Here is a 25418-nt window from a genome sequence, read left to right as displayed (position 1 = left end):
ATTACTTTGAAAAAAATACTTTGAGGCATTACTACGCAGAGCACGACTTCAAGAAAAAGCTGCTATGTGGTTAGGGACCGAAAATGCCCGTTTCAAATGAATGTACACTTTTTCTATAAGGTGGCAGATTTTTTATGCTTTGGTGCTTTGCTTTGTATGGGAAGAATTATTCTTGAGAGGCCCACTTACTATGTACTATGCTTTGACGGAAACAAATTATATGGTTTGCTATGTTGCAATGATTAAAAAATTTTGAATTCTAATTTTAAATGCAATTTTTATAAGGCACGAGTAAAATATTTCTCGTTAATATATTATTATAATTATGTTATTTATTTTAATAAAGTGTGCTTTGCATTTAGACAGATTCTGAAGAAAGTCAGATAGTAATATAACATCTACATTCTATTTCATCAATCACCTTGGATTTCTGAACATACATTATTGCGTAATAAATTCGTCAATTTGCCTAGAAGAATGCTTTTAAAAAATCCATAAAAGAAACACCAAATTTACCAAAAATTCTAACAAGCGAGATAATTACAACTCCCCGGATGCAACAGGAGCCGTAAAACAAATAAAAAAATAATATCGACATAATTCAATAACCAAATTAAAAAAGTAAAAATTCAACTTCATTTAATAGGCCACTACGTATCATTGAACGTAATCTAATAATTACTGCTATCAAGTAGTTAGTATTAATCTGAATTACAAATAAAACATTGTGTACTGATAAACTGTTCGAACCACGAATGAATTGCAGCAGGAGATTATTTTCTCCAGTATAAAAATGCAACCAAACAAGCAATTAGATAGCGTTTGCTCTCTACTCGCGTCTTCCAAATTGGGGACCGTCAAATTGACGAAGATAATTTGCACTATAGGTAAGAACTTCATGGGTTCAATATTTCAAACCGGATTTTAAATATTTGCCATTTGAAGTCGAAAAAACAAATATATATTTGCTAATAGCGTCACGCATTACGAGTTTGTCTGTAATTTACGTTGATACTGCTTTAAAATAATAATCTGTTTGGTTAAAGAAAGATGGATAGTGTCAAATCTTTTTAGTTGCCTAATTATTAATACTACGCCCCATGCCAGTAAATAAATTTACTTGATAACTTCAACGTCTAACTTCGAAGCGAAAGCTCATACTGCTCAGGACTGATTCCCATTGCTATGTTGTTCAGTATTGTCGCCCAAACAAAGAATTAAAAAAAATCATCTGGGTTATATGAAGTCCTATTGCAATTACTTTAAAATTCTTTTGACATTATACAGATTCTCCCGGAAGTCTTAATGTATCTTGTTGCTTATTTTATTTGCAAACATTAAATAATTTATTTAGGCTATCAGCTTTGTTTCATTTTGTATTATTTTTGGTAATGTAAATTTCCAACATTGTTAGAAGGAATCCCGTGAAACACAAGAACAATTCTTCAGATTCATGGAGTTCCGACTCATGAATATCGCAAAATTCCGCAATTTCTAAATGCCAATTTTGAAAACAGGTCGATCGGAAGAAATGGGCTTCATGGGTTTCAAAATACAGAAAAATAAAAGAACTTGCTTACAGCACGCTTCCAAACACAGCATATAATATTTCGAAAACTTATTGTCATGTTTCTCTTCATTTTTTTTACCTTGTTTTCATTAAATTAGTTAAGTTAGTTAGTTGGAATTATAATAATAGATAATAGTTTGTTTTTCAAGTTTAATCTTTTTTTAAACTTTTTTTTTAAATCTAATGTATTATAATAGTGCTAATATAATACAATAACGATAAAAGTAATGAGAAAGAAAAAAAATTTTTTTCTAAAATTTTTGCTTTTTACTAATCATAGAAGTATTACGGCGATTTATGATATGATATAACAGGATAGGATAGTAATTGAGATTTTTATCTAATGTGTTAAATTGGGTATTGCAAATGAAAATGAGCGCTCTTATAACTCGGATGAATGCTTGAAAACCATAATTGTATATTTGTATCTAATAATAAAATTGTGGACATCAGTTGTAAAACTTAAAAAAATATATGGTGGAAATCTTAAATTAACACCTTTGTGGTTTCCTTAATTTTGTGGCTAATTCTCTGAGATTTTCTTATTCAATATATTAGTCGGAGACAGGAATTTTTTGTATGTGTTCACTATCTGCAATTTTTCTGCAACAATTATAGAGACTTGAATCACACAGGCATATTTTTAAAGATTTTGTAGGAAAGTATCTATTTTAAAAAATATATTATTTCAAGTTGATGTAAGCTTTTTGTAGATGTTTGTTTACATGAACTGCGAATGTTCTCTTCCTCGATATGTCAACAGACTGCTGTAAAATCAGACCACACTAACGAGCTCAAAATATTGTGTGTGATTTCTAAATACTATGAGCAACTAGATGCAATAAAGATTTATTTAGATAACACCAAAAATCAACTATTCGATAGGCAATTAAAAAGTACATGGCGCTCCATTCAAATTAATGAACTCCTAACTACTTAAAGTTGTTGTTGATTAAGATAATTTTTTTCTATAAAATGGAAGGCCTTTTTTTATACTTGGCGTATAAAATATGGTTACACTTTACCGAGGATTTCCATTAGATACCTGAAATACTTCCTATGTATTTAAAATTAGCTTACATTTTCATAAAATTCAATTTTTTTTAAAACGTTATCAAAACATACACTTATTTTGGTGGTAGAATCAACTCTTTCGGAGCAACCTGTATAAGAGTCATTTTAAAAATTTACCCCAACCCAAAAATAAAACTTTTTTAAAACCTTGTATTTTGGCCACCACGTTCCATGACATATAGTGCGCTGAAAACACAATGTTTTTTTCAAGGTCCTGCGTCTAGGGACGTAGCAACGTTAGAAGAACTCATTGACGCTGGTATGAATGTGGCCCGTTTAAATCTATCTCACGGAACCCACGAATACCACATTCAAACTATAAAAAACATCCGACTCGCTGAAACAAACTACCAAAAGAAAACGGGAGTGGAGAGGCCCATCGCAATAGCTTTAGACACTAGAGGACGAGAAATCAGAACCGGACTTCTGGAAGGCGTAAGAACTTTTTTTTTACATTATTCACAGTTTATTCAAACTTTGAATTTGGCAGGGCGATTCAGTCGAGGTGCTCTTAGTTAAGGGAAAGAAGATTAAATTAACTGCAGACAAATATTACGAAACAAGAGGAAATGCCAATATATTATTTGTAAGTTATCAGAATATCACCGGAGTAGTTAAAGCTGGCGATCGCATCTTTATAGACGACGGTCTTATCTCGTTGAAATGCGTAAACGTTGAAGACATATGTTTGATATGTCAAATTGAAAACGATGGCTTGTTGGGTAGCCGCAAGGGTGAGTTTTAATCCATCCCCAGTATCTTGTTGCTGAATGTTCTTTTATATCAGGAGTTAATCTACCCGGAGTGAATGTGGATCTTCCGCCATTATCTCAAGCGGACAAACTTGACTTGGAGTTTGGTGTCAGTGAGAACGTTGACATGATCTTCGGATCTTTCACTCCGAACGCCGCTGCTGTAGTGGAAATGAGGAGAATTATGGGAGAAAATGGGAAAGATATTCGCATTATTTCCAAAATTGAGAACCAACAAGGTGATTTTTTACTCAGCGGGAAACTCAGATTACCAGTTATTTACAATTTACACCTTCTGGAAAAGTTCTGTATTCCGCTTCATTTAAGCTAAGTAAACCATACCGCAAAGCGCAACAGAGCTATTGATAGTTTTCAGAAGTCACTAGCTTATCAGGCAACTCTGCCTGAGATTGCAGATTAAAGATTATTAGTTGGGATAGCTAGCTTTTAAACTAAGGCGTCACGAAGACTCCCCCTCCTTGGTTATGTCTCTTTGTCTAGCTTCGCATCTCAGACCAGATATCTTCAATAGCAATTTTTTGATGTACTGATTTTTCAATAGGTTTAGCCTAACAAAAGTATTCTTGTCCAATTTGCCATCTAAATGATCAAATATCACAGGAATAGACCATGCCGATGAAATTATCGATGCTTCTGATGGAATTATGGTGGAGAGGGGAGATCTAGGAAGCGAGATTCCAATTCAGAAAGTGTTTCTTGCCCAAAAGTGTCTGATAGCACGTTGCAATAGGGTCGGGAAACCTGTAATTTGTGCCACCCAAATGTTGGAGTCGATGGTAATTGCACGTCAAATATGAAGGTTTTATCGACTGCAACATTTTTTCTTTCAGACCCACAAGCCAAGACCCACGAGAGCCGAAATCACAGACGTAGCAAACGCAGTATTGGACGGTGCCGATTGTGTCATGCTATCAGGTGAAACTGCAAGGGGGGAATATCCAACTAAATGCGTAGCAATGATGACCAGTATATGTATGGAAGCGGAAGCGGTATTCTGTCAGAAGCAATTATTTTTAGATCTTAATAACGAAGTGAGATTCAAAACTGTGCGCTGTTCAATTTTTCCTGTCTCTTTATAATAAATTGCAAAACAGTAATTTTTGCTCACAGATTAAATCATTAAGTGGAGTGGAAGCTGTTGCGGCTGCCGCAGTAGGAACTTCCATTGAAGAGCATGCAAGTGCCATCATATTGTCTACAGATACTGCCCATCTGATTAATATAGTAACCAAATTTAGACCTGGGTGTCCCATTATCGCAGTAACCGACAGTAAAATGGAAACCAGGCGATTCCAGATTTATAGAGCGGTAATCCCGGTTTATTACCAAGGTAAGGCTTCTACAGAAATAAGTAAATTTTATCAATATTTTCTGCAAACAGGATCAATTTCGGATGTAGAGGAACGCACTAGAATAAAGTTTGGCATTGATGTTGCAAAGACACAACGCATAATTTGTCAAGGCGATAGAGTCGTAGCTATCTCGCGGAGTACCAGTGGTGATTCTGTAGATACAATGGTTGTATCTTAGAGAACCCACAAACGGTTGAATAAAAATAAATAAAGGGGTTTCCGATAAATGCAGGTAGTTCCTAAAATGAAATAAAACAAGCCGTGCGTGATTCTTTTTTAATTAAAAAACCACTAAGTGTGAAATGCGACATAGTTCAAATGACCGATACGGCTTTTTATGGTGGCACCGATGCGAATGCTATCGCCCATGTTCACCGTCCATTTACCTAAAACTGTGACTTCTAGGAACCTACAAGAAAAAGTCTTAGAGGGGTCAATTCGCATATCCAATTCACTTCACCACTGCGAGAAATAGCCTTCTTGGAATAACATGTGGTCTAGGCCCAGATGATTGAATTTGGGAGATAAGAAATTGAGTAGCGCTCACCGTTGATAAAAAAACGGTAACTTTTGAGAATTGTCACTGAGTAAACCTTGCGTGGGTTGATGTCATTTCATATACTAAATTTTTTCTGGATAAAACAACTATTTATCCAAACCTGCGCCTCGTAAAAAATAAGTTTTCAATCAAAAATGAAGCCCCAGTCAGCCAATAAAATGGCTTTATCAATGGTTGTACACTTTCAGCTTCTAGATCAGTTGTATTTTATTAGCGTATAATCCTGAAGGAAAATTGGCCAAGTTTACCCCTTGTACGGATGTTGGTTGATTGAATAGGAAACCAATCACCTCAAATTTGGCCCCCAAACTTCCAAGAGTGGACTGTGAGCAGCCACCATGTTTACTGTAAGACGGGCCCAATGTGCGCAATGATAATAAAATTTTTGTCATTTGAACGTCCTGTTTAAAAGTGCAATTCGCCATGATCATTTTACATAAGTAACTCAATAATAAACAGAAAATTTTAGAGATATCCTTCGAGAGTGAAAGTTCTTAAAATTAAATTAAAATTGAATTAAAATAAGCGTATGTAATAAATCAATAAATTATGTCACCGAACACAACAAAAGTTTCAAGTTTTTGATTTTAATATTTTTAATTTAATAGATATGTCTCCGGCCCAGTTTGGGTTTAAACGTGGTAGATCGACTTGTGAAGCGATTAGTAGAGTTCTTGATCAGGTTTACGCACCTTTTGAAGGCAGAAAGTACTCCGACACAGTCCTATGCGATCTTTCGAAGGCGTTTGACAGTGTCCGGCATCCTGCTCTTCTAAGTAAATTCCTGAGGTATGGTGTGGATCCCTCATCGGTTGGATTCCTTCAAAATTATCTTTCCAACAGGAGGCAGATCGTGGTTCTGAATGGAAAATCATCACAAATTAGAGTTGTGGAACATGGAGTACCCCAAGGATCCATTATGGGCCCTCTTCTAATCTTGATCTATATAAACGATCTCCCTGAGCATGTTGCTGACATAGTTTGTGTATTGTTCGCTGATGATACTACCTTTTCTTGTCGAAGTCATGTCGACTTGGTGCACAGTCCGGGGCTAGTGAGTGGTTTCGTGCTAACAAACTTAACCTCAATGAATCAAAAACACAACAAATGATATTTTCTTTACGCGAGTCAACTTTCAACAACTCATTACATGTGAACTGTCTGGGGACTCTGCTTGATCCGAAATTGACGTTCGAGCAGCATATTATTGGTCTTTGTGAGAAGCTCTCCAGGGTGGTGTACTTGTTGCGCGGTTTGGTCGGCGAGGTCTCTCAAAGTATAGTCAGAATGGTATATTTCTCACTCTTTCAGGGATTATTTAGCTACGCAATTTTAGTTTGGGGTCACTCCTCATATACCGAAAGAGTTTTTTCGATCCAGAGACGCGATGACACAGTAGAATTATAGGGATGACGTAAGAGCAAAGTTTAAAGATCTCCAAATATTAACCGTTCCATGTTATTATATCTATTCGGCATTAAAATATATTAAAAGCAACCAGGATCAATATCCCCTTCATATTAATGTTTGCCACCATTTCATCAGAAACAGAAATGATTGATGGTTGATGGTTGATTAATTACTCAAGATTTGCAAAGACTAGAAATTATAAGAACTATTACGGACCTCAATTCTTTAATCTATTGCCTCTAAGCGTCAGAGACCTGCCGAAGAGACAATTCTCTGTTAAGGTCAAATAACTTCTGCCGGAGGGGGCCTATTACTCATTTGATGATTTTTTACCAATTTTAATAATGTTTAGCGTTTTCTGTGTTATTTCGCGGTGCCTTTGTAATTATACATATATGCAGATTTTTCGCAATGTTTTTTGCTGACTTGTTTAAAACCGTAGGGTTGTTAGCATCAATAAATTATTATTATTATTATTATTATTATTATTATTATTATTATTATAGATACAAAATATGTTTGGCAAGACTGTTCAGCCAGTTCGAAGATTAGATAACGAAAGGCAGAACACCGAGCTGCACCCTGCGCCCTTTCTTCATTTTGGAAAATGTGTTGAGATGTTTTTTAACGGAAAAATTTATAATTTGTTTTTTTTTTTCGTTGTTAATTCCAGTTTGGCATCATCTATGTTGAGAGCCTAAAAATTTCTTTCTAGGATTTAAAACATGAACATTATTGGTAATTTTATGTATGTATGGTGTTTATATTTTGCAACATACTTTCATCCTAATCATGAAAAACTTTAGCTACAAAAACATTTTCTATTTATTATTTTTTGGTAATTATAATTATATGATAATATAATAATCTGTCAAAACACATTAGACCTAGTGTGTATATTAATTATATTAGAACTAATATAATTTAATTTATATATTTTTCTGCAAAAAATTATTTATTGTTATGAAGGTGTACTACTCTAATGTTCATAACATATAATTGGAATAACAAAGATATCGTTCGAATAATGCGGATAGAAGAGTATCATTAGACAATTTGAGGCAATTAGAACTAGAAAGCAAAGGAAAGACATCGTTTAAGAAATCGAAATTGGTATATAGATATTTTGTTATAACTTAAAGGAATACCTAAAATAATGAAATAAAGTTCACAATCATTCACATATTTTGATTTTCTTTGAGAAAAAATCCACAACGCTTAATTTGCGATGCGACATTTTTTTTAATAAATCAACACATACAACAATACTATAAAGGTATGGATACCGCCATAGAGGCTTAGTTCTTTCGAAATTTAAGTGAGGAACAGGAAAGGCAAAGACTGAAATTTTCCCACTAAATTATAATTGGGAACGTTAATTGAATATTTATTGTGAACTTTGAATGAACCGGGCTTAGCATTCACGAGGGAAAATACATTTTTCAAGAAGCGGCATGCCCAGTGGTCTTAAGAGCTAAAGGTGTTCGTAGATAATATATTTGATAAAGACACGGTGTAAACAATTGTCATGTCATAATATATAATTTCGTGAAAATTTGAACTTTGAGTTCTTATTTATTTTGATAATATAGGCATCCACCACAACCATAGACTGATTATCCATATCTTCTTAAAGGTAACCTAACCATTGAACTACTTTTGTAAATTAACGGACTTTTGTTAGTTATTAGATAATATAGTGACCCTACTACGGTATTGATATTCCACACACTGAACTCGTTTCCAAAAATATTTAACGACATCAAGAAAGACAAAACTGAAATTGTCAAGGATGAATATGGAACCCTAACAAATTAGGTACTCTGATATATTGAAATATATTGCAGCAGTGAGAATTCTCGATCCATAGCACGTGACTTTGGCAATGCGCAGGGGTTTTGCAGTTCATTTTTTAACATTCCTCAAATGAATTGTAATTTGACGCGTTATAGAACAGAACAGAAACTTCCACGGGCTCTTGTAATACTACCTACGAAAATTCTAGATTCATCCTGCGTCGGATGTTGTTGAGTCTAACCTTTCGCCAATCAGTTAAGCTCTGAAGAAGCCAACAGGACGATTGGCGAAACGTTAGCAAGTTCGACTAAACAACAACCGAATGCAGAAGTTTTGTAAATAGCAATCAATCATATTGTCACAATACTGTTCCTTTTAATGTTCATTATGTCGCGCAGGTGGAGAAAACTTTACTTGGCATGAAAAGTGGCGCCACGGACGTCGATAGTATTAACTCCAAATGCTACTCTATTTGGTTCCCCATCTCAGTTCACATATAACTTTTATTATAAAAGGATTGATTGCAACCGGTTTTTCTAGCCTACGGTAAAAATTAAAATACTTGTTGAGTTCTTTTAGACGATAGTAAAGCTTTTGATACAGTAAACCATAAAATGTTATATGCCAAACCTAAGTATTTCGTTTTGGATGACTCTAAAACGAATTTGGTTTTTTTTTGGAGGGGCAGAGTTGGAGGTAATCTCGCAAATTTCAAACTAAAACTCAAACTATTAAAAATTTTAAACTAGGTATCCGACATTCTGAAGTAGTAAATTACGTAACAAGTGCTGTAAACAACATTTGAGTCACGAGTGACTTAAAAAAGTTTACCAAACCTGTTGAATACTATGCTTTTTCTACCACCCTTCGAATTTGGGTATATTTTGGCAAAACAACACGAATCCATTCACTGACATGATCGTCAGAATTGACAAACGTCACAAAATTCGAGCCGCGTAAGATCCTTCGAAACCCGTGCGGTAATATTTCGGACATGTCCGGATTCGTGGGACAAGAAACTCACGTGATAAAGTGACGCTTTCCGCACACTAGATCGGTGTATAATTAGGTATTTTATAGGAGGGAGTCGAAACAAGTGTTTTCATAAACATAAACTGTAATATATGCATAAAGATGTACTGGTACCCATATTATAATATCACGGTTTCCTGGCCTGCTCTAATCCAGAAGAAAAAAAAACCTCATTGCAAAAAGTGAAAAAAAAACTGTTTGAGATTTGCATACAATTTACGGAAATATAATCATATTAGCCCTGCCTTTGCAGACTTGAAATGGTTCAAAATCCAAGAGAGGTTTGAAAATCATTTCTGTCGTTCGTTACACAACATTTTCAAATGTCGGGAACTCCTATATTTGTATTAGAAACTTATAACCCGCGCAAATATGCATGAAAGGCAAACTAAGCTTCTTAGAGTTCCTGTACATCGCACTACAAGTTGTCAACATTGCTTTTCTTATCAGGCCCCTAAACTTCTTAATAAACTCCCAGCTATTTTGAATTCCGGAAGTCTGGATAATTGTTCTTGTGACTGTGTCTTGCGACTTAGCTTACCAAAGACATTTTTATTGTTACAATTAATATTATTATTACTATTATTATTATCTAGGCATATTTTGAGAAAATACTGCTTTAAAAACGCTGCGCCCAAACTTATTGACAATCTGTCAGAGGCCATGTTGGATGTTGAATGCCGCAAGGTTGAGATGTCGGGCATGCGAATGTTGAATGAACCTTCACAATTTTTTTTCATATTTGCTTCATAAGCTCCGCTGTTATCAGCATAAACAGAACCTCCATATTTCTAGTAGCCATATTGAAAAAGCAACATGCTAGCTCTAGCATAGTCGCCAAAGATTCACAAAGAGGTGGTCTGCAAGGAGTCCGGATCTATCGCTACTACCAAAGAATTCGACAACATTAAGCCTAAGAGATCAAGAGAATCAAAACACGATAGATATGTTTCGAAACGTAAAAGAATATTTTCACGATTTTTGGTAGGTAATTGCATTGCATTTGTTTAATTCCGTTTACATCTCATCTACATATAATCAATTTCTGTTTTCCCGGTGCTGTTATGGAGTTTTACTTCCGAGATTCGAATTCGGACTAACCGACGTTCGGGCCGCCAAACGGACATGAGATTAAATTTCTCGGTAGCATTCGATATCCACATTTCTTCCAGATAAAACATTAATCCGGATGAGAAATCGCTTGGAATTTTAATCATACGTTGCATTGTCGGTTAGTTGCCTGTAAATCTTTCGGGAGTTATTAAAGATTTTCAGGACGCCTCACGTCGTCCATTGAAAAGTTTTTAAACGACTGCGTTAAACGGTTCCGCGTTTATCTTTTGTCTAAGTTCGGCAAAAGGTCCAACTTTTAACTCATTCAAGTTGCTTGAGGTTATATCAATTCGTTCCTGGTTACCTATTGAGTTAAATTCAGCGGAACAGCGTTCCAATTTCAGTTGCTACCGAATAAAATAAAACGAAGTAATTAAACACTGAAAGCAAAATTTTCACAAAGTCTCTATTTAATCGAATTAACTGGATAGCGTGAAAAATGGGGAAACAATGAAAGCGAGAAGGGAGAAGCTAACCCACTCGAATATTAATTCGTTGCGACTTTGGGGTCTGTAGCTAACAGGAAACAAAGTTAAGGATCTCTAATAATTAATTCGGAGGTAAATACCACCTTAAATTTGGCGAAACGGGTTTGAATTGGCTGCACGATATACGTTGCGGGATTCGTTTATATCTCCATAATAGTTTGTTTCAACGAAAAATGTTTTATACAAAAATTGCATATCTAAGCAACTACCTTCCTTATTTTAAATGGAACGTTCGGTATATTACTTCGTCTCTGGATTTTTGAGAAAATTTCATGGCAACTTCCTTAATGTCAATAATGTCTTAGGATATCTTTATTAAATTTATTTTTTTTTTAAATATAGTATTCAACTTCATGTAGATTCTTCCATTTTCCTCATGTCATCCGTTAAAAAAAAATTAAACCAGAAAATTTGTCACCCCATTTCTTAGCAATAGAAATTATGACTATATAGATGTACCCTAAAGAGTTGGTATATAAAATATTGTATTGCAACAACAACTTGGTTAATTTTATTATTCTCAATTTTAGTGATTTTGTTGGTTTTCCTGTTATCATATAGTCCTAACAAAGGAAGAATAAAAGTAATAAAATAACATTAATCTAATCTCAATTTATTATTATCAAAAATTGCCGTTTAGTAACAATGTGTTAGGTTGGTAGCATCTGGTTGTCACTGTCACTCGCACCACTGAGATCGCAGTCAATTTTTTGTTGAGTTGTGAAATTTTGAAATGAATTATCGTAATACTATATGTTTGTTAATGAATTGGTGAAATTTTATATTAGTAAATTAACCAGGCTGTCATTGTCCAATGTTTTTTTTCAAGAAAAAGTGGATTTTTATATTTTAACGAACAACATGCTTCCAACAGAAAAATGCCCGAGGAGCGATCTATTAAATGGTTTTCCATTATTCATAGTTTAAACTGCGCATTCTGCAGGAACCATAGAAAAAGAAAAAATTCGCTAATATTTTTTTTATGACAGCTTACAGAAACGTCTGACATCTTTCATTGTTTCCTCTAACCTTCAATACTAAAAAAGGGATCTCCTCAGTTCAAGTACCCGGTTACTGTCATTCCGGTTCATTAAATTATATGTGTATATTATTTTTAACGGTTTTCTTATTATTTCTTATTAACTATCAGAAGTAAATAAAATCCCAAAATTATTTGAGTTGTCATTGACTTTTGACCAAGTTTTACATGTTTTTGGTTTTATTTACCTTAAAGCAGTTAAGAGACTCTGGAACAAACGACCTAGATCAACTATTATAGGTCTCTCTAATTTGGAGGGTAAATACTGAATGATGTAACTTTAGTTCCCTTTCGCCATTGTTAACTGTTGATGAACACTTATGCCCCGCACGAAAGTACAAGAAGGTTTTGAAAAACAGTATAATTAGCACAGGAACCCAAAACAGGGAAATTTGAAATGGTAATAATCAATGAAAAATTCAAAGAACTCCGAAAACCAGAAACAATAAAGACGAAATTAATGTAAAAGAAATCATAACATTACAGCCACGCAGCAGAAAATCCAAAGGTTGCGAATCAGGCAATCTGGATGACGTAAATAATTCCAAGAACATATCAAACTTATAGGTAGGTATAGAGAAAGGCGTTTTTAACCGATGTAGAATCGTGCATCACACCCTACAATAATATACTTGTCGTATTTGAAAAGTGTTGCATTTTGGTAAATGGTATATGTTAGTGCAAATGTGACTAAATTCAAATTTGAAATCACGCGCCAAGCGCCCGACCGACCGAACTTTCCCGAACGAAAACGAACAGGATAACGGGTCGTTAAGCTCCCGCCAGTGCAATAACAACAGCGATACTTAGAGCTACGATTGTACTCATTTATTGTTCTTCGCAATAAATCCATTAAAAAACGTGAAATTCTCAAAATTTTTACTGGTCCTTCGATACCGCACAACATTTGGTTCCTCCGAACCGGATTTTGAACCACCAACAAGTGTTTAAAAAAAAGTGAAAAACCTGTGGATTGCTGCGCTCCTGCAAAAGCGATTGCCGCTACACCGAGTCGCCTTTCTCCCTGTTCCGTCTACCGACTTCACGGCGCCGCTCACGTTTCAGCGACGCACCGCCGACCCGGCAATTACGACGTTTTTACGTTAGGCGATTTGGACATCATCTTCAACGGCTTGAGCCAGAAACCACTGCACCAGGTTTGAATACAACCTGCGACGTAAGTGCGTTCCATTTTCACGCTTCCTAGCAATTTATCGCCTTTATTTTTTGCATTTTATTTTCAACATTTCGTTCTCTTTGCTTGGATTTGACGCAATTACACGTGTTAGTGATATTTTAGATCGTTTTAACACCGCATTGCATTTGAAAAAATGGCTGATGCAAACAAAAACAAACGAAAAGCAATTAAAAGCTCTCTTACGCGATTTGTAAACCATTTTAACTCTATAAAAGGAGCTGAAACAAATTTAGATGAATTACAAACACGTTTGAACAGAGCTGAAAAAATATTAGATGATTTTAATGACGTACAACTGCAGATGGAATCTGCCGATGAAAATTGTGACACCAATTATGACAATTTACACGCTCCTGAACGAGAAAGTTTCGAAAACACTTACTTCAAAATAATTTCAGAGGTTAAGAACTTCATTTCCATTAACAATGAAAGTGTTATTTTTCAATCACAGTCTCCTAATAGTCAAAATTCGCCACAAATTGCAAATAATGACTTAATGAGCACTAGACTTCGAACGTTAGATTTGCCAACATTTGACGGAGCTGCAGAAAATTGGTTATTCTTTCGAGATACCTTTTTATCAGTGATCCACAAAAGCAGTGCCCTTGCGGATGTTCAAAAATTTAATTATTTGCGGCTTTCACTGAAAGGTACCGCTGCTGATACAATAAAATCTTTGCAAGTTTCGGATGCGAATTATTCCGTCGCATGGAAAATGCTTGAAGAGCGTTTTGAAAATATACATTTATTAGTCACCAATTACATTAAAGCAATTTTTAACTTGCCTACCATCACAAAAGAATCTCACCAGGGCTTGAGACAACTTTTAGATGGAATGCAAAAAAACCTACGCGCTTTAAATGTTCTTAACCGCCCCACCGATCAATGGGATGATTTATTAATTTATTTGATTTCCTCCAAGTTTGACAACTCTACCCGTCGCGCTTGGGAATTTCAAAACAGTACTAATAAATTACCAACTTTAGATTGTTTAACTAGCTTTTTAAAGGAACGATGCAGGATTCTAGAATCAATAGAATCAAACGATTTAAAACAACAACAATTTTACAAACAATCATTTATCAAATCTTCAAAATCTTTGGTAGCTGTGTCAACAAGAAAATGTGCTTTATGTGAAAAAGACCTCACAATTTATTATTGTTCTGAATTTACAAAACTTAGTCCAAATGAAAGGTTAAACGCAGCGAAACGTTTACGCCTTTGCATAAACTGTTTAAATACAACACACTCTACAAAGGATTGTAAGTCTACAGGTTGTAGAAAGTGTGGTCAAATTCATCACACGCTTTTGCATTTCCCAAACAAGGATTCCACACAAAACACTGTTGCCACAACCACAGCCAACGATAGGGACAGTGCTACTTCTACTAACAGCAGCACTTCTGTTACACTGACCGTCAACACATCAATCAATACTCAGATTTTACTTTCCACTGCAGTCGTGACAATTTTTGACAGATCTGGAACTCCACACGATTGCCGAGTTTTGCTTGACAACGGCAGTCAATCTAATTTCATTTCACAACGTTGCTGTAACATTTTAAATCTACCCAAAACTAAAGTTGAAATTTCGATTTTTGGAATCAATCAATTGGATTATCCCGTAAATTACATGGTCTCTGTTGAAGTTAATTCCAAAACAAACAACTTTCGGAGAACACTTTCATGCTTGGTGCTGCCCAGCATAACCGGAGATATTCCTGCGTTTCCAATCAACAGGGAAACATTAACAATTCCAAATAATCTCACACTTGCTGACCCTGATTTTCACCAACCTGGTGCTGACACATTTTGGGACCTCTTGTGCATTGGTCAAATCAAACTAGGTACAAATGCTCCAATATTACAGAAAACTAAGTTGGGGTGGATAATTTCCGGTCCAATAGTTACAGCTAAAATGTTCAACACTTCTCAAACACATTTTTGTCACCTTTCAACTGATCAAACTCTACAAACTGAACTAACGAAATTCTGGGAGTTAGAAGAATATCCAAAAACAACATTTTTTTCCAATGAAGAAATTTATTGTGAAAATCACTTCAAACAAAACACCACTCGAAATGATGACGGTCGTTTCGTAGTCACGTTGCTATTCAAGGACTCCATCTCAAAGCTTGGAGATTCTCGAGCAATAGCAACCAATCGATTTCTCAATTTAGAACGTAAATTAAATAAAAACCTCATTTTGAAAACTCAATATCATGAATTCATCAATGAGTATTTAAAACTCAATCACATGTCACTTGATGAGAACCAACAAGACAATTCAGGTTTCTTTCTTCCTCATCATGGTGTGTTCAAGGAGAGTTCAACAACGACCAAGTTACGAGTTGTATTTGATGGTTCTGCCAAGTCCTCATCAGGTATATCACTCAACGATCTAATGTTAGTAGGTCCAACCATACAAGACAATTTATTTAACATCCTTCTGCGATTCAGACGACACAACATTGTTTTAAGCGCAGACATTGCTAAGACAAGTGCTCATAGCACCCAATCAACGCAAATTACAAAGAATTATTTGGCGTTTTAACCCCGATGACGAGTGTCTTGTTTACAATCTTAACACTGTACCTACGGTACTACTTCTGCCCCATTTCTCGCCATAAGATCATTACACGAGGTTGCTCATCGGCACAAAAACGATTTACCAAAAATTTGCTCCATCATCCTTCATGATTTTTATGTAGATGATCTTCTAACTGGTGGCGACACCAAAGAAGAAGTCCAAGAAATAAAGGATAAACTTTCCAAACTCTTGAATGATTATGGTTTTCCACTTCGAAAATGGTCATCAAATGACACATCAATTCAGTCAAAGTTCGAATCCAACATTCTTCACATCGGAGAAGAGCAAAACAAAACACTTGGATGATTGTGGGATTCAAAACACGACAATCTTCAATATGTTATCAATTCACGACACCATGTCCAAGTAACTAAACGACAAATTCTTTCTATAATTTCACAAATTTTTGATCCCCTTGGTCTTCTGTCACCAGTAACGATTTCTGCAAAAATCATACTACAACAACTTTGGAAACTAAAAATTTCCTGGGATGAATCAGTACCGACTGATCTTTATTACACATGGTAAAAATACCATTCGCAGTTGATTCACCTGAATAAGGTAAAAATTCCAAGACATGTACTTTGCATCAATTCAATTTCTATCCAGTTACATGGCTTTTCGGACTCATCTGAAAAGGCTTATGGAGCCTGTATTTACTTGCGTTGTACAGATACATTTGGAAACGTAACTTCCAAACTTTACACTGCCAAAACCCGCGTTGCACCATTAAAACAAACTACCATTCCAAGACTGGAACTTTGTGGTGCGTTGTTGCTAGCTGAACTAGCATCAAGGGTAATTTCATCAACCAACATCACTTTCCAACGGGTAACTTATTGGTGTGATTCGACCATTGTTATTTCATGGATATCCACATCTCCTTCTCTACAAAAAACCTTTGTGGCCAACAGAATATCACAAATCCAGGCTTTAACAGTTCCAGATTCTTGGAAATATGTAAATACATTTGACAATCCCGCTGACCTCTGTTCCAGAGGCATCGAACCGACAAAACTTTCAGAATCAGAAATTTGGTTTCATAGCCCAAAATGGTTAATTCAATCAGAAAATAATTGGCCCACACAAATACCTTGTAAAAAGGCAACTATTTTGCCAGAGCTGCGGCAAAAAACTTTAATTTCCACGACTTATGAAAAAATCATTCCCATTTCTCGATTTTCGTCTTTGTTAAAACTCAAACGAGTATTTGCCTATGTACATAGATTCATAAACAATACTCGTAAAGAAAAAAATGCACGTACTTTTGGTTCTTTAACGCCTTCCGAATTATGTAATTCTTTAAACCATTTAATTCGACTGGTACAGATTGAAAGCTTCCCTGATGATTACCAAAGACTGTTTTCGAACTCCAAACTTGACAATAAAAGTAAACTTTTAAGTTTAAACCCGTTCTTTGATTCAATCACTCAAACTATACGAGTTGGCGGAAGACTTCACTCTTCACAATTTGACTTTTCCAAAAAACACCCTTTCGTATTACCGTCCAATCATTATTTTTCTACTCTGGTTGCACGTCATGAACATCTAGCCTTATTGCATGCTGGACCCCAAGCTCTTTTAGCTTCAATAAGAGAAACATTTTGGCCATTGTCCGGTCGTAATCTTGTTAAAAAGGTTGTTCATGAATGTATACGATGTTTTCGTTTCAATGCTAAACCCGAACAATACATCATGGGAAATTTGCCTGCTACACGAACAACTCCTTTTCGTCCTTTTTCTATTTCTGGCGTCGATTTTGCTGGACCTTTTTTACTTCGAGATAGAAAGGGAAGAAATTTCAAAACAACCAAAGCATACATTGCACTATTTGTTTGCTTTGCTATAAAGGCAATCCACCTAGAGGTTGTTTCTGACCTAACTTCAGAATGTTTTTTAGCAGCCCTTAGGAGATTCATGGCAAGACGTGGTAAATGTTCGCAAATATTATCTGACAATGGCACTACTTTTGTAGGCGCGAACAGCGAAATTCGACAATTTTTTAACGCTAACAATAAACAGATTTCTGATTCTCTATCGAATGATGGCATTCTTTGGAAATTCATTCCACCACGCGCGCCCCACTTCGGAGGCATTTGGGAAGCCGGTGTTAAATCGGTGAAATACCACTTAAAGCGAGTAATTGGCGACGCGTCGTTAAATTTTGAAGAATTTTGCACAGTTCTCTATCAAATAGAGGCATGTTTAAATTCCAGACCACTTTATCCTATGACCCAAGATCCTAACGACTTTAACCCCTTAACCCCTTAACCACTTTCTAATTGGCGAAACAATGAACACCATACCAGATTGCGACTTCACCAAATTGAAGGAGAACACTCTCTCAAGATTTCAACGCATGCAAAAACTTTCTCAACATTTTTGGTCGAGATGGTCAAAAGAATATATATCAGAACTTCAGCAGCGAGTAAAATGGCGAGAGAACAAAACACAACTACTAAAAGCTGGATCCCTAGTGATCATAAAGGAGGATGGACTTCCACCCTTGAAATGGAGACTGGGAAGAGTCATTCAACTACATCCAGGTACAGATGGAATCACGCGGACTGTTACTGTTCAAACAACTTCAGGTGTTCTGAAACGACCAGTGATAAAGTGCTGTGTTTTACCCAATCAAGACTAATTTCGTAACAGTGACATTATTTCTTTTGAAACACTGGAGTGTTTCAAGGGGGGCGACTTATGTTAGTGCAAATGTGACTAAATTCAAATTTGAAATCACGCGCCAAGCGCCCAGACCGACAACTGTGTTGACCGAACTTTCCCGAACGAAAACGAACAGGATAACGGGTCGTTAAGCTCCCGCCAGTGCAATAACAACAGCGATACTTAGAGCTACGATTGTACTCATTTATTGTTCTTCGCAATAAATCCATTAAAAAACGTGAAATTCTCAAAATTTTTACTGGTCCTTCGATACCGCACAACAGTATAATTGGTTCCTAAATTTTTGTTCAGCCTGTAAGCGATAAATCAATTTTAAATACCAATCTCGCAAGGACAATTCTTTTGTTTCTGAAATAATGACATTGATTGTAATAAGTATGAGAATATACGTAGAATAGCAACAAATTTTGCATTTCAATTTTTGTGTTAAAGTAAACCTTTAGTGACTTACAGTCAAGCGAACTAAATTTTGAGGTAAGGTTATTACTGTTCTTGCCCAAAAAGTTTTGCTAATCGACACTTATTTACAAAATTAAATGTTTACTAGTTTTAATTAGTATTCTAAGTAGATCTACATTCGAATGTTCAAATGGGACGAAAGGCAAATTATTAAAAAAAAAAGATATCTAAATAACACTAAGTGTTGGTTTGCAAATAGTATGTAACAAATTTGATAAACGCAATGCAACATACTACACTTATTCTAGGAAATTATGTAATTGGGCACATTCAAAACAAACTTCAAAATATTTAAAAAAACGGTCACTAGAGTACGGGAAGCACACAGTGTGATATAATGAACGGCAATTTTTTTTAAAATTTATCAATTAGGTAGCATTTAACCCTCTTTAGATGTCCAGCAAAGGAATGTGTAACTCCCAATTCGCCCCCATACACTTTGGCGGAATGTTTTCATTACGGTGAATCAATCGCCAGGAAACACAAAGACAAAATCACAGGCATTTTATCAGCCAGGGTCATTTCAGGAACAAAACAGTACAATCATTTTTTAATTAATTTTTAATTAACGTATTTCCGCTGGGTATTTATTTGCATGAAAAATATGTAATTGTTTTCTCTTCGGTTACGGTAACTCCATAGGAATACCGGCCTCTGAGTGAGAGGAAAAGTATGTATTTATTTATATATATATATATATATATATATATATATATATATATATATATATATATATATATATATATATATATATATATATATATATATATATATATATAGAGAGAGAGAGAGAGAGAGAGAGAGAGAGAGAGAGAGAGAGAGATAGAGAGGGGGGGAGGGAGAGAGATTATATAGATTATATATGCAATAGGGGAATTAAATTAAATGATATTGCACACCACTTTGGTCTGTTGGAACCTCCGATAATCTATGTTTTAGAGAGTTCTTCTTCAACACTGAACATGAAAGAAGTCACTTTGTGCTCCATAAGAAACAGTTGCTTCTTAGGTTATATAGGTGTTAAGCCTACCCAGAATTGTGGTGAATTTGGTGAATGCTAATTTTCCTTCTCCCCTTCATATTAGTAATATCCGGTTCCATCTAACCCTGCTTGAATTTGCTGCTGGAAATATTTCTGTTATTAGGAAGCTTGTCGTTTGTTAAAATATTCAAATTTTTATATCCATTACGAAACGGCAATGCCCATATGGGACTAAAAATGATTAAGTTATACATGATTATACACTGCTTTTACACAAAAAGCTTTTGCGAGAGATACTATGGTGTGCAGTATTAGGAAGTTCAGAATGGATTCTAACAAAATACAAAAAAAAATCGAACAATTCCAGGTGCACAGTGACCCAAACAAGATTTTTTCTTATGAGACCTCTTATTCTAAGGCAAACTTACTTACTTTGAGATAACATAATAAGTTCATGAGATGTGGATTTACAAACGTTTAAATAGAAACACCGAAAATTCATTTTTAAAATGTGCAATAGCTTTACTTTTAAAGCGAGCTTAAGATAGGTTTTTGCCACGTAGCACAGAATAATGGCTTAGTATAATATCAGACACATAATCTTCATGCTTTTTTGAAATTAGGGAAAATTATATCAACCTCTAAATTCTTGTATTTACAAATTTTGATATTCGACAGGATTAGCTTTACCAATAATCTCAATATAATCGCTGGAGTATTACGATCACGAAAATGTATATCTGCTAGTATCAATTTGATTAAAACAAATCGGGACTAATTTTTGATATTAAAGGATAAAGTAAAATAACTTGGTAATATTGAACATTTACATTTGGGGATTGAAAAGGCACAAAAATTTTTGGGGAAAATTATATTGGAAGGGGTTTGTGGAGGAAAATAAGAAATGGCTAGACCACCCCTTTGAGTTTTTAAAAACTCATCCTTAAGGTATATACACAGAATATACGGAAATTTTTTGTACTACATGGAAGAAAAAATCTTTTTAATTTTTTTTGTATCTTTTTTCCACTTTTAACTAGGTATATTTTTTTTCAATTTCAAAGCAATTTCTTTTTATTTTGCAAAATTTACCAAATTTTTGTTCACAAAATTACTTTGAAATAAACATAGTTCCCATATGGTGCAAAACTTTAATGCGGACACTGTATTATATAGGGTGTCCCAATTGCCATGCCATGGGCCACTACTGCTATCGCGGTAACTATAAGAAATGAAATACAATGTTGGTCCAATTGGATCAAATGTACAGTTTTTGGGGTATATAAAAAAACTTGTTTACATTAAGAAAATAAATATTTTGCACCGAGCTACATGGGTTTTTCGAAATTTCGAAAAGTATACTTTCTTCAATTTGGTATTTTTTTTTTTTTAATTTGACCACCTTTGCAGTTCGTATAGTTACCAAGATAGCCATAGTGGTCCACGACAATTAGGACATACTGTATAATTAGGCTCAACTTTCGTTTAGCTGAGATCAGTTATGGAAAAAACATTTTTATATTTAGTATTATTATTATTATAGTAGTGTATATTTACTATTTATCCTATAATAGCAGTATTTTGAAGCCTCGATTAACAGAAACAAAAAGTTTTTCTGTGGAAATTCTTTTTAATAATTTTGTTCATTTCATTGGGTTGGATGTTTTTTCGCAATTTTATTTTTTATACGGATATTTAGAATTTAAAATTAGTTAAATTTTCTGTGCAACTGAAATGATTTGGAAATAAAAATGTAGTGAGTGCATTTCCACAAATGTTTTTATGTTCGTGAAGGTAATTGTTTTCAGCTCAAAAAACTTTTCCGTGCAATTCTAAATACTCCTTACTCCTAGAAAAAAAATTGTTCTCTACGTGAGCGCCAAAAATGGAGAAATACGTCCGAAATTTTGCAGAACGTTTTGCTGCAAGAAAACAATTAAAATCTAAAGATGCTCAGTTTGTCGTAGACTTTTCAGAAAAACATGCAGAACATGCTATAAAAGGTGAAACCTTAGAGAAGCGGTGCATTAGCAAGGAGGAAGCATTAAATATTCTAGTCACCGCCATATTAACAAAATAACAATATTATTTTGTTCAAGATGTAACTGCAGAAATTGGCCGTGATTGCTTTCCAAGTTATTATTAGGTTAAAAAAAAAAGAATAAATAAATAAAAAAAATATATTTTGTTAATAACCTAATTTGTCAGCCATCTTAATTGTTTATGAAATGTCGGAGGTGACGAGTTTTTAATGTTGAAATACCTTAAAGCTTTTTCAATGACTAAAATTATGAAAATTCTGCAAAAATAATTGAGTAAAGAGCATTTCTCAAAGACTCATTTTTGTTGCACACTCTTGCTAGTTTTTTACTCTTTTTATAATAAGATTGAATGCTTTTGCTTTCCGAAAAATTGCAGATGAAAGATTTAGATTACATTTAAGTAAAGTTATGTGCATATAAAAAAAATGATGTAAAGTAAGTATTTTTTTATTTATTTAAGACGTTGCTTTTTGTACAATATAACTGTTATAAAACTCATTTTTAGCTTTTCCGGATTAAAAGTTTGATGTAAAAAACCTCATGTTCCTCTGTTCCCATAAGGTCGTTCCACTGTGCGTAGGTTGGATACGAAATGAAAAATTGGAAACAGTAGCTTATGGACCTTATGTTGGCGTAATTGGCTTAATTTAATCGATTAACATTATATTAGAATCTTATCTGGAAAACAATTCGACTCTGAACACTTATTGCAGAATACTTAGGAGGTTAATTTGCAAATGAAAGGAAATTATTCACTTTGTTGTGTTATATTACCGACGACACAAACGGCTGCTAATGTCGGGAAAGATCAGTAGGGAACGGTCTCATTTTGAATCAGTTCGCCGTTTGTGCGACATTTTATCCATGGCCGTGAAATCGGAAACACCGGCAGCAAATGGAAATGGCGTTTGGATTGTTGACTCGCCTGACTTGGCTCCCATATCGATAAATCAACAACGTCATATTAGTGTCCAAGTGAATATTTCAAATTGAATTTAACCGTATGAGATGGGTGTGGCATGTGCAATGATTAGGCGTTCTAGAATAAAATGTTTTGGTGGTGCTTACTGGGCGTTGATGTGGAAAAGAAAAGTGAAGTGATAATGACAATTCAATTATAATAGCGTACAAGTGCAAAGACATTGTATCATTTTAATATTGCCAACTTAATAGTTACAAACTATTTGTACGGCTGCTGCTAATTTAGCTATTTATTTAGTTACTTAAAATGTGGTCTTATTTTGCATCATATTAACCTGCTCTGACACATCCGCCAGTAATTCTAGTATTAGCTCAACAAACGGCTTCTCTCTCTGAAAACCAGACTTCTTTGACTGTACAGTTTACCAATCGTAGATAGTTGGCTCATATGGTGTCTTTTTTATTAGATATATCTAACAAGCAAGGGATGGCGGCATTGCAGTAATAAGGGCACACATTTTGCTTGTTCTTTGGCCGATCAGCGAGCTTAAATATCATTTGTGAAAACGTAGAAATTTAAAAAAAAAAGTCATTTCGCAAAATTGTATGTTTTAAGTTTGCGTGTAATTTGATAAATTGGGATTAGTAAAGATTGCAAAGCGTAAATTGCGGTAACAGAACAAGCAAGATACAAAATATTTTTGGTCGTCTATTGGCGGCAAAAAAGAAAAACACAAAAATTTGCCACAAATAATGATCCTAAACACCTCACATGCTTCGAACAATATTGGTATCTGTGAACTTTTCTCAAGCTTTTTTAGTAGTGTCTCTGAATCATTTGACACGCTAATAAAACCAATTCCATCACAAAAATATTTTAATGTTGATCGTATATCGAAGGAAAAGAAATCTTTATGCTCTGTTAATCCCCAAAAGGGACCTGGCCCAGATGGTTTCCCTTTGAAATTTTGAAAATCATCCCCCGATCTTTGTGAACCCCTCTTTTTGCTATCAATCAATCAATCAAATCAATCCAACTTAACTGGTAAATATTTGGAAAATTGCCCAAGTCGTGCCCATTTTGAAATCCGGTGATAAGAGTAATGTAGCTAACTTAAGCCACTTCGGCAGGTTGCTTGAGTCACTTTTTTTGGAGCAATTATTCTTTATTGACCCGAATTAGCAAGGATTTTTTCGTAAAATATCAATCTTAACTAATTTAGTCCCGTTTGGTCAGTCAATAAGTGACAATATGTAGCAAGGGTTCGAGACTTGCGCCGTTTACACAGATTTCTCCAAAGTTTTTGATAAAATACACCACCCAACTCTTGCCGTGAAGCTACAGAATTTCGGTGTGCACGGTGTCTTGCTCGCCCTACCCTAAGAGTTACTTTGCGGGTGATCTCAGTATCTTGTTGTAAATGGGATAAAATCAAACAGTACAAATATAACTTCGGGGGTACCTCGAGGGTAGCATTTGGGTCCCTTATCGTTTGCTATTTTCCTATATGATATTGGCCGGTGCTTTTACATAGTACTTCTTGTACGCAGATGATCTAAAAATTTCAAAATCGATTCATTCGACAGCAGACTACGTATTGTTGGAGAGAGATTTGTCAAATGTTTCTCCGAACAGATTGTTTGTTAACCCTGAGAAATGTCACTCTGTTTTGTTTACAAAAAAATTACCACAATTGCAAATTAAAAGTGATTTCTATCTAGGTAATTTGAAACTGAACTTAACTGGGTATTACATTAGATTCTGGGCTTTTTTTTTTGAGATGCACTTAAAAAACACTGTTCAAAATGCTCTTAAGAGTCTTGGATTTATATTACGCGTGACTAATGGCTTTAATAACAAAAAATATTTAATAATACTTTTTTACAATCTTGTCAGACCCGTGTTGGAATATGCTACGGAATTCAATGCATTTTAAATATATCGAACGGAAACGGAAACTGAAACAGAACTTTTTAAATGCTCTAAATTATAGATTTAATAGACATAGACATTTTTTTAGTTACAGTGAACACCTTCATTTCTGTTTTATGCAGTCTTTGGAAAATCGTAGAACCAATTTTGATTTATTATTTCTTTATGAAGTTGGAAAAAATTTGATTGAATCTCCTTTCGTTTGGTAAAAAATATACTTTAATTGTTATCTCTACATTCGTTGAAACAGGCAAACGTTCGCTGTACCTAGATATCGTTCAAACTGCTCTTTTAACTCTTCAATTATCAGATGTACCCGTACTTATAACAGGGTAGAGTACGCGTTTCCGGATATTGAACTATTTGAGCCTTGAATAAAACACTGTAATTAGCTCTTG

At 34.7% G+C, this 25418-nt stretch overlaps 2 protein-coding genes across 3 annotated transcripts in view; one reads left to right on the top strand and one right to left on the bottom strand.

Annotated features, from left to right (window-relative positions):
- LOC132699286 (neuropeptide CCHamide-1 receptor) overlaps positions 1 to 25418 on the bottom strand; it is a 225623-nt gene that overhangs the window by 134591 nt on the left and 65614 nt on the right. The window lies entirely within an intron of this gene.
- LOC132699085 (pyruvate kinase-like) lies at positions 782 to 5774 on the top strand. The gene is made up of 8 exons (XM_060665557.1): positions 782 to 887; positions 2856 to 3079; positions 3135 to 3378; positions 3432 to 3635; positions 4018 to 4193; positions 4248 to 4448; positions 4528 to 4747; positions 4799 to 5774. Exons 1-8 carry the CDS (start codon positions 794 to 796, stop codon positions 4945 to 4947), a joined length of 1512 nt encoding a protein of 503 aa, XP_060521540.1. The 5' UTR covers positions 782 to 793; the 3' UTR covers positions 4948 to 5774.

This window comes from Cylas formicarius, unplaced genomic scaffold (genome assembly GCF_029955315.1).
Source record: "Cylas formicarius isolate icCylForm1 unplaced genomic scaffold, icCylForm1.1 PGA_scaffold_3__17_contigs__length_32017465, whole genome shotgun sequence".
Lineage (NCBI taxonomy): Eukaryota > Metazoa > Arthropoda > Insecta > Coleoptera > Brentidae > Cylas > Cylas formicarius.
Note: the sequence above shows the minus strand (reverse complement) of the source record. Positions and strands in the feature narration are given on the sequence as shown.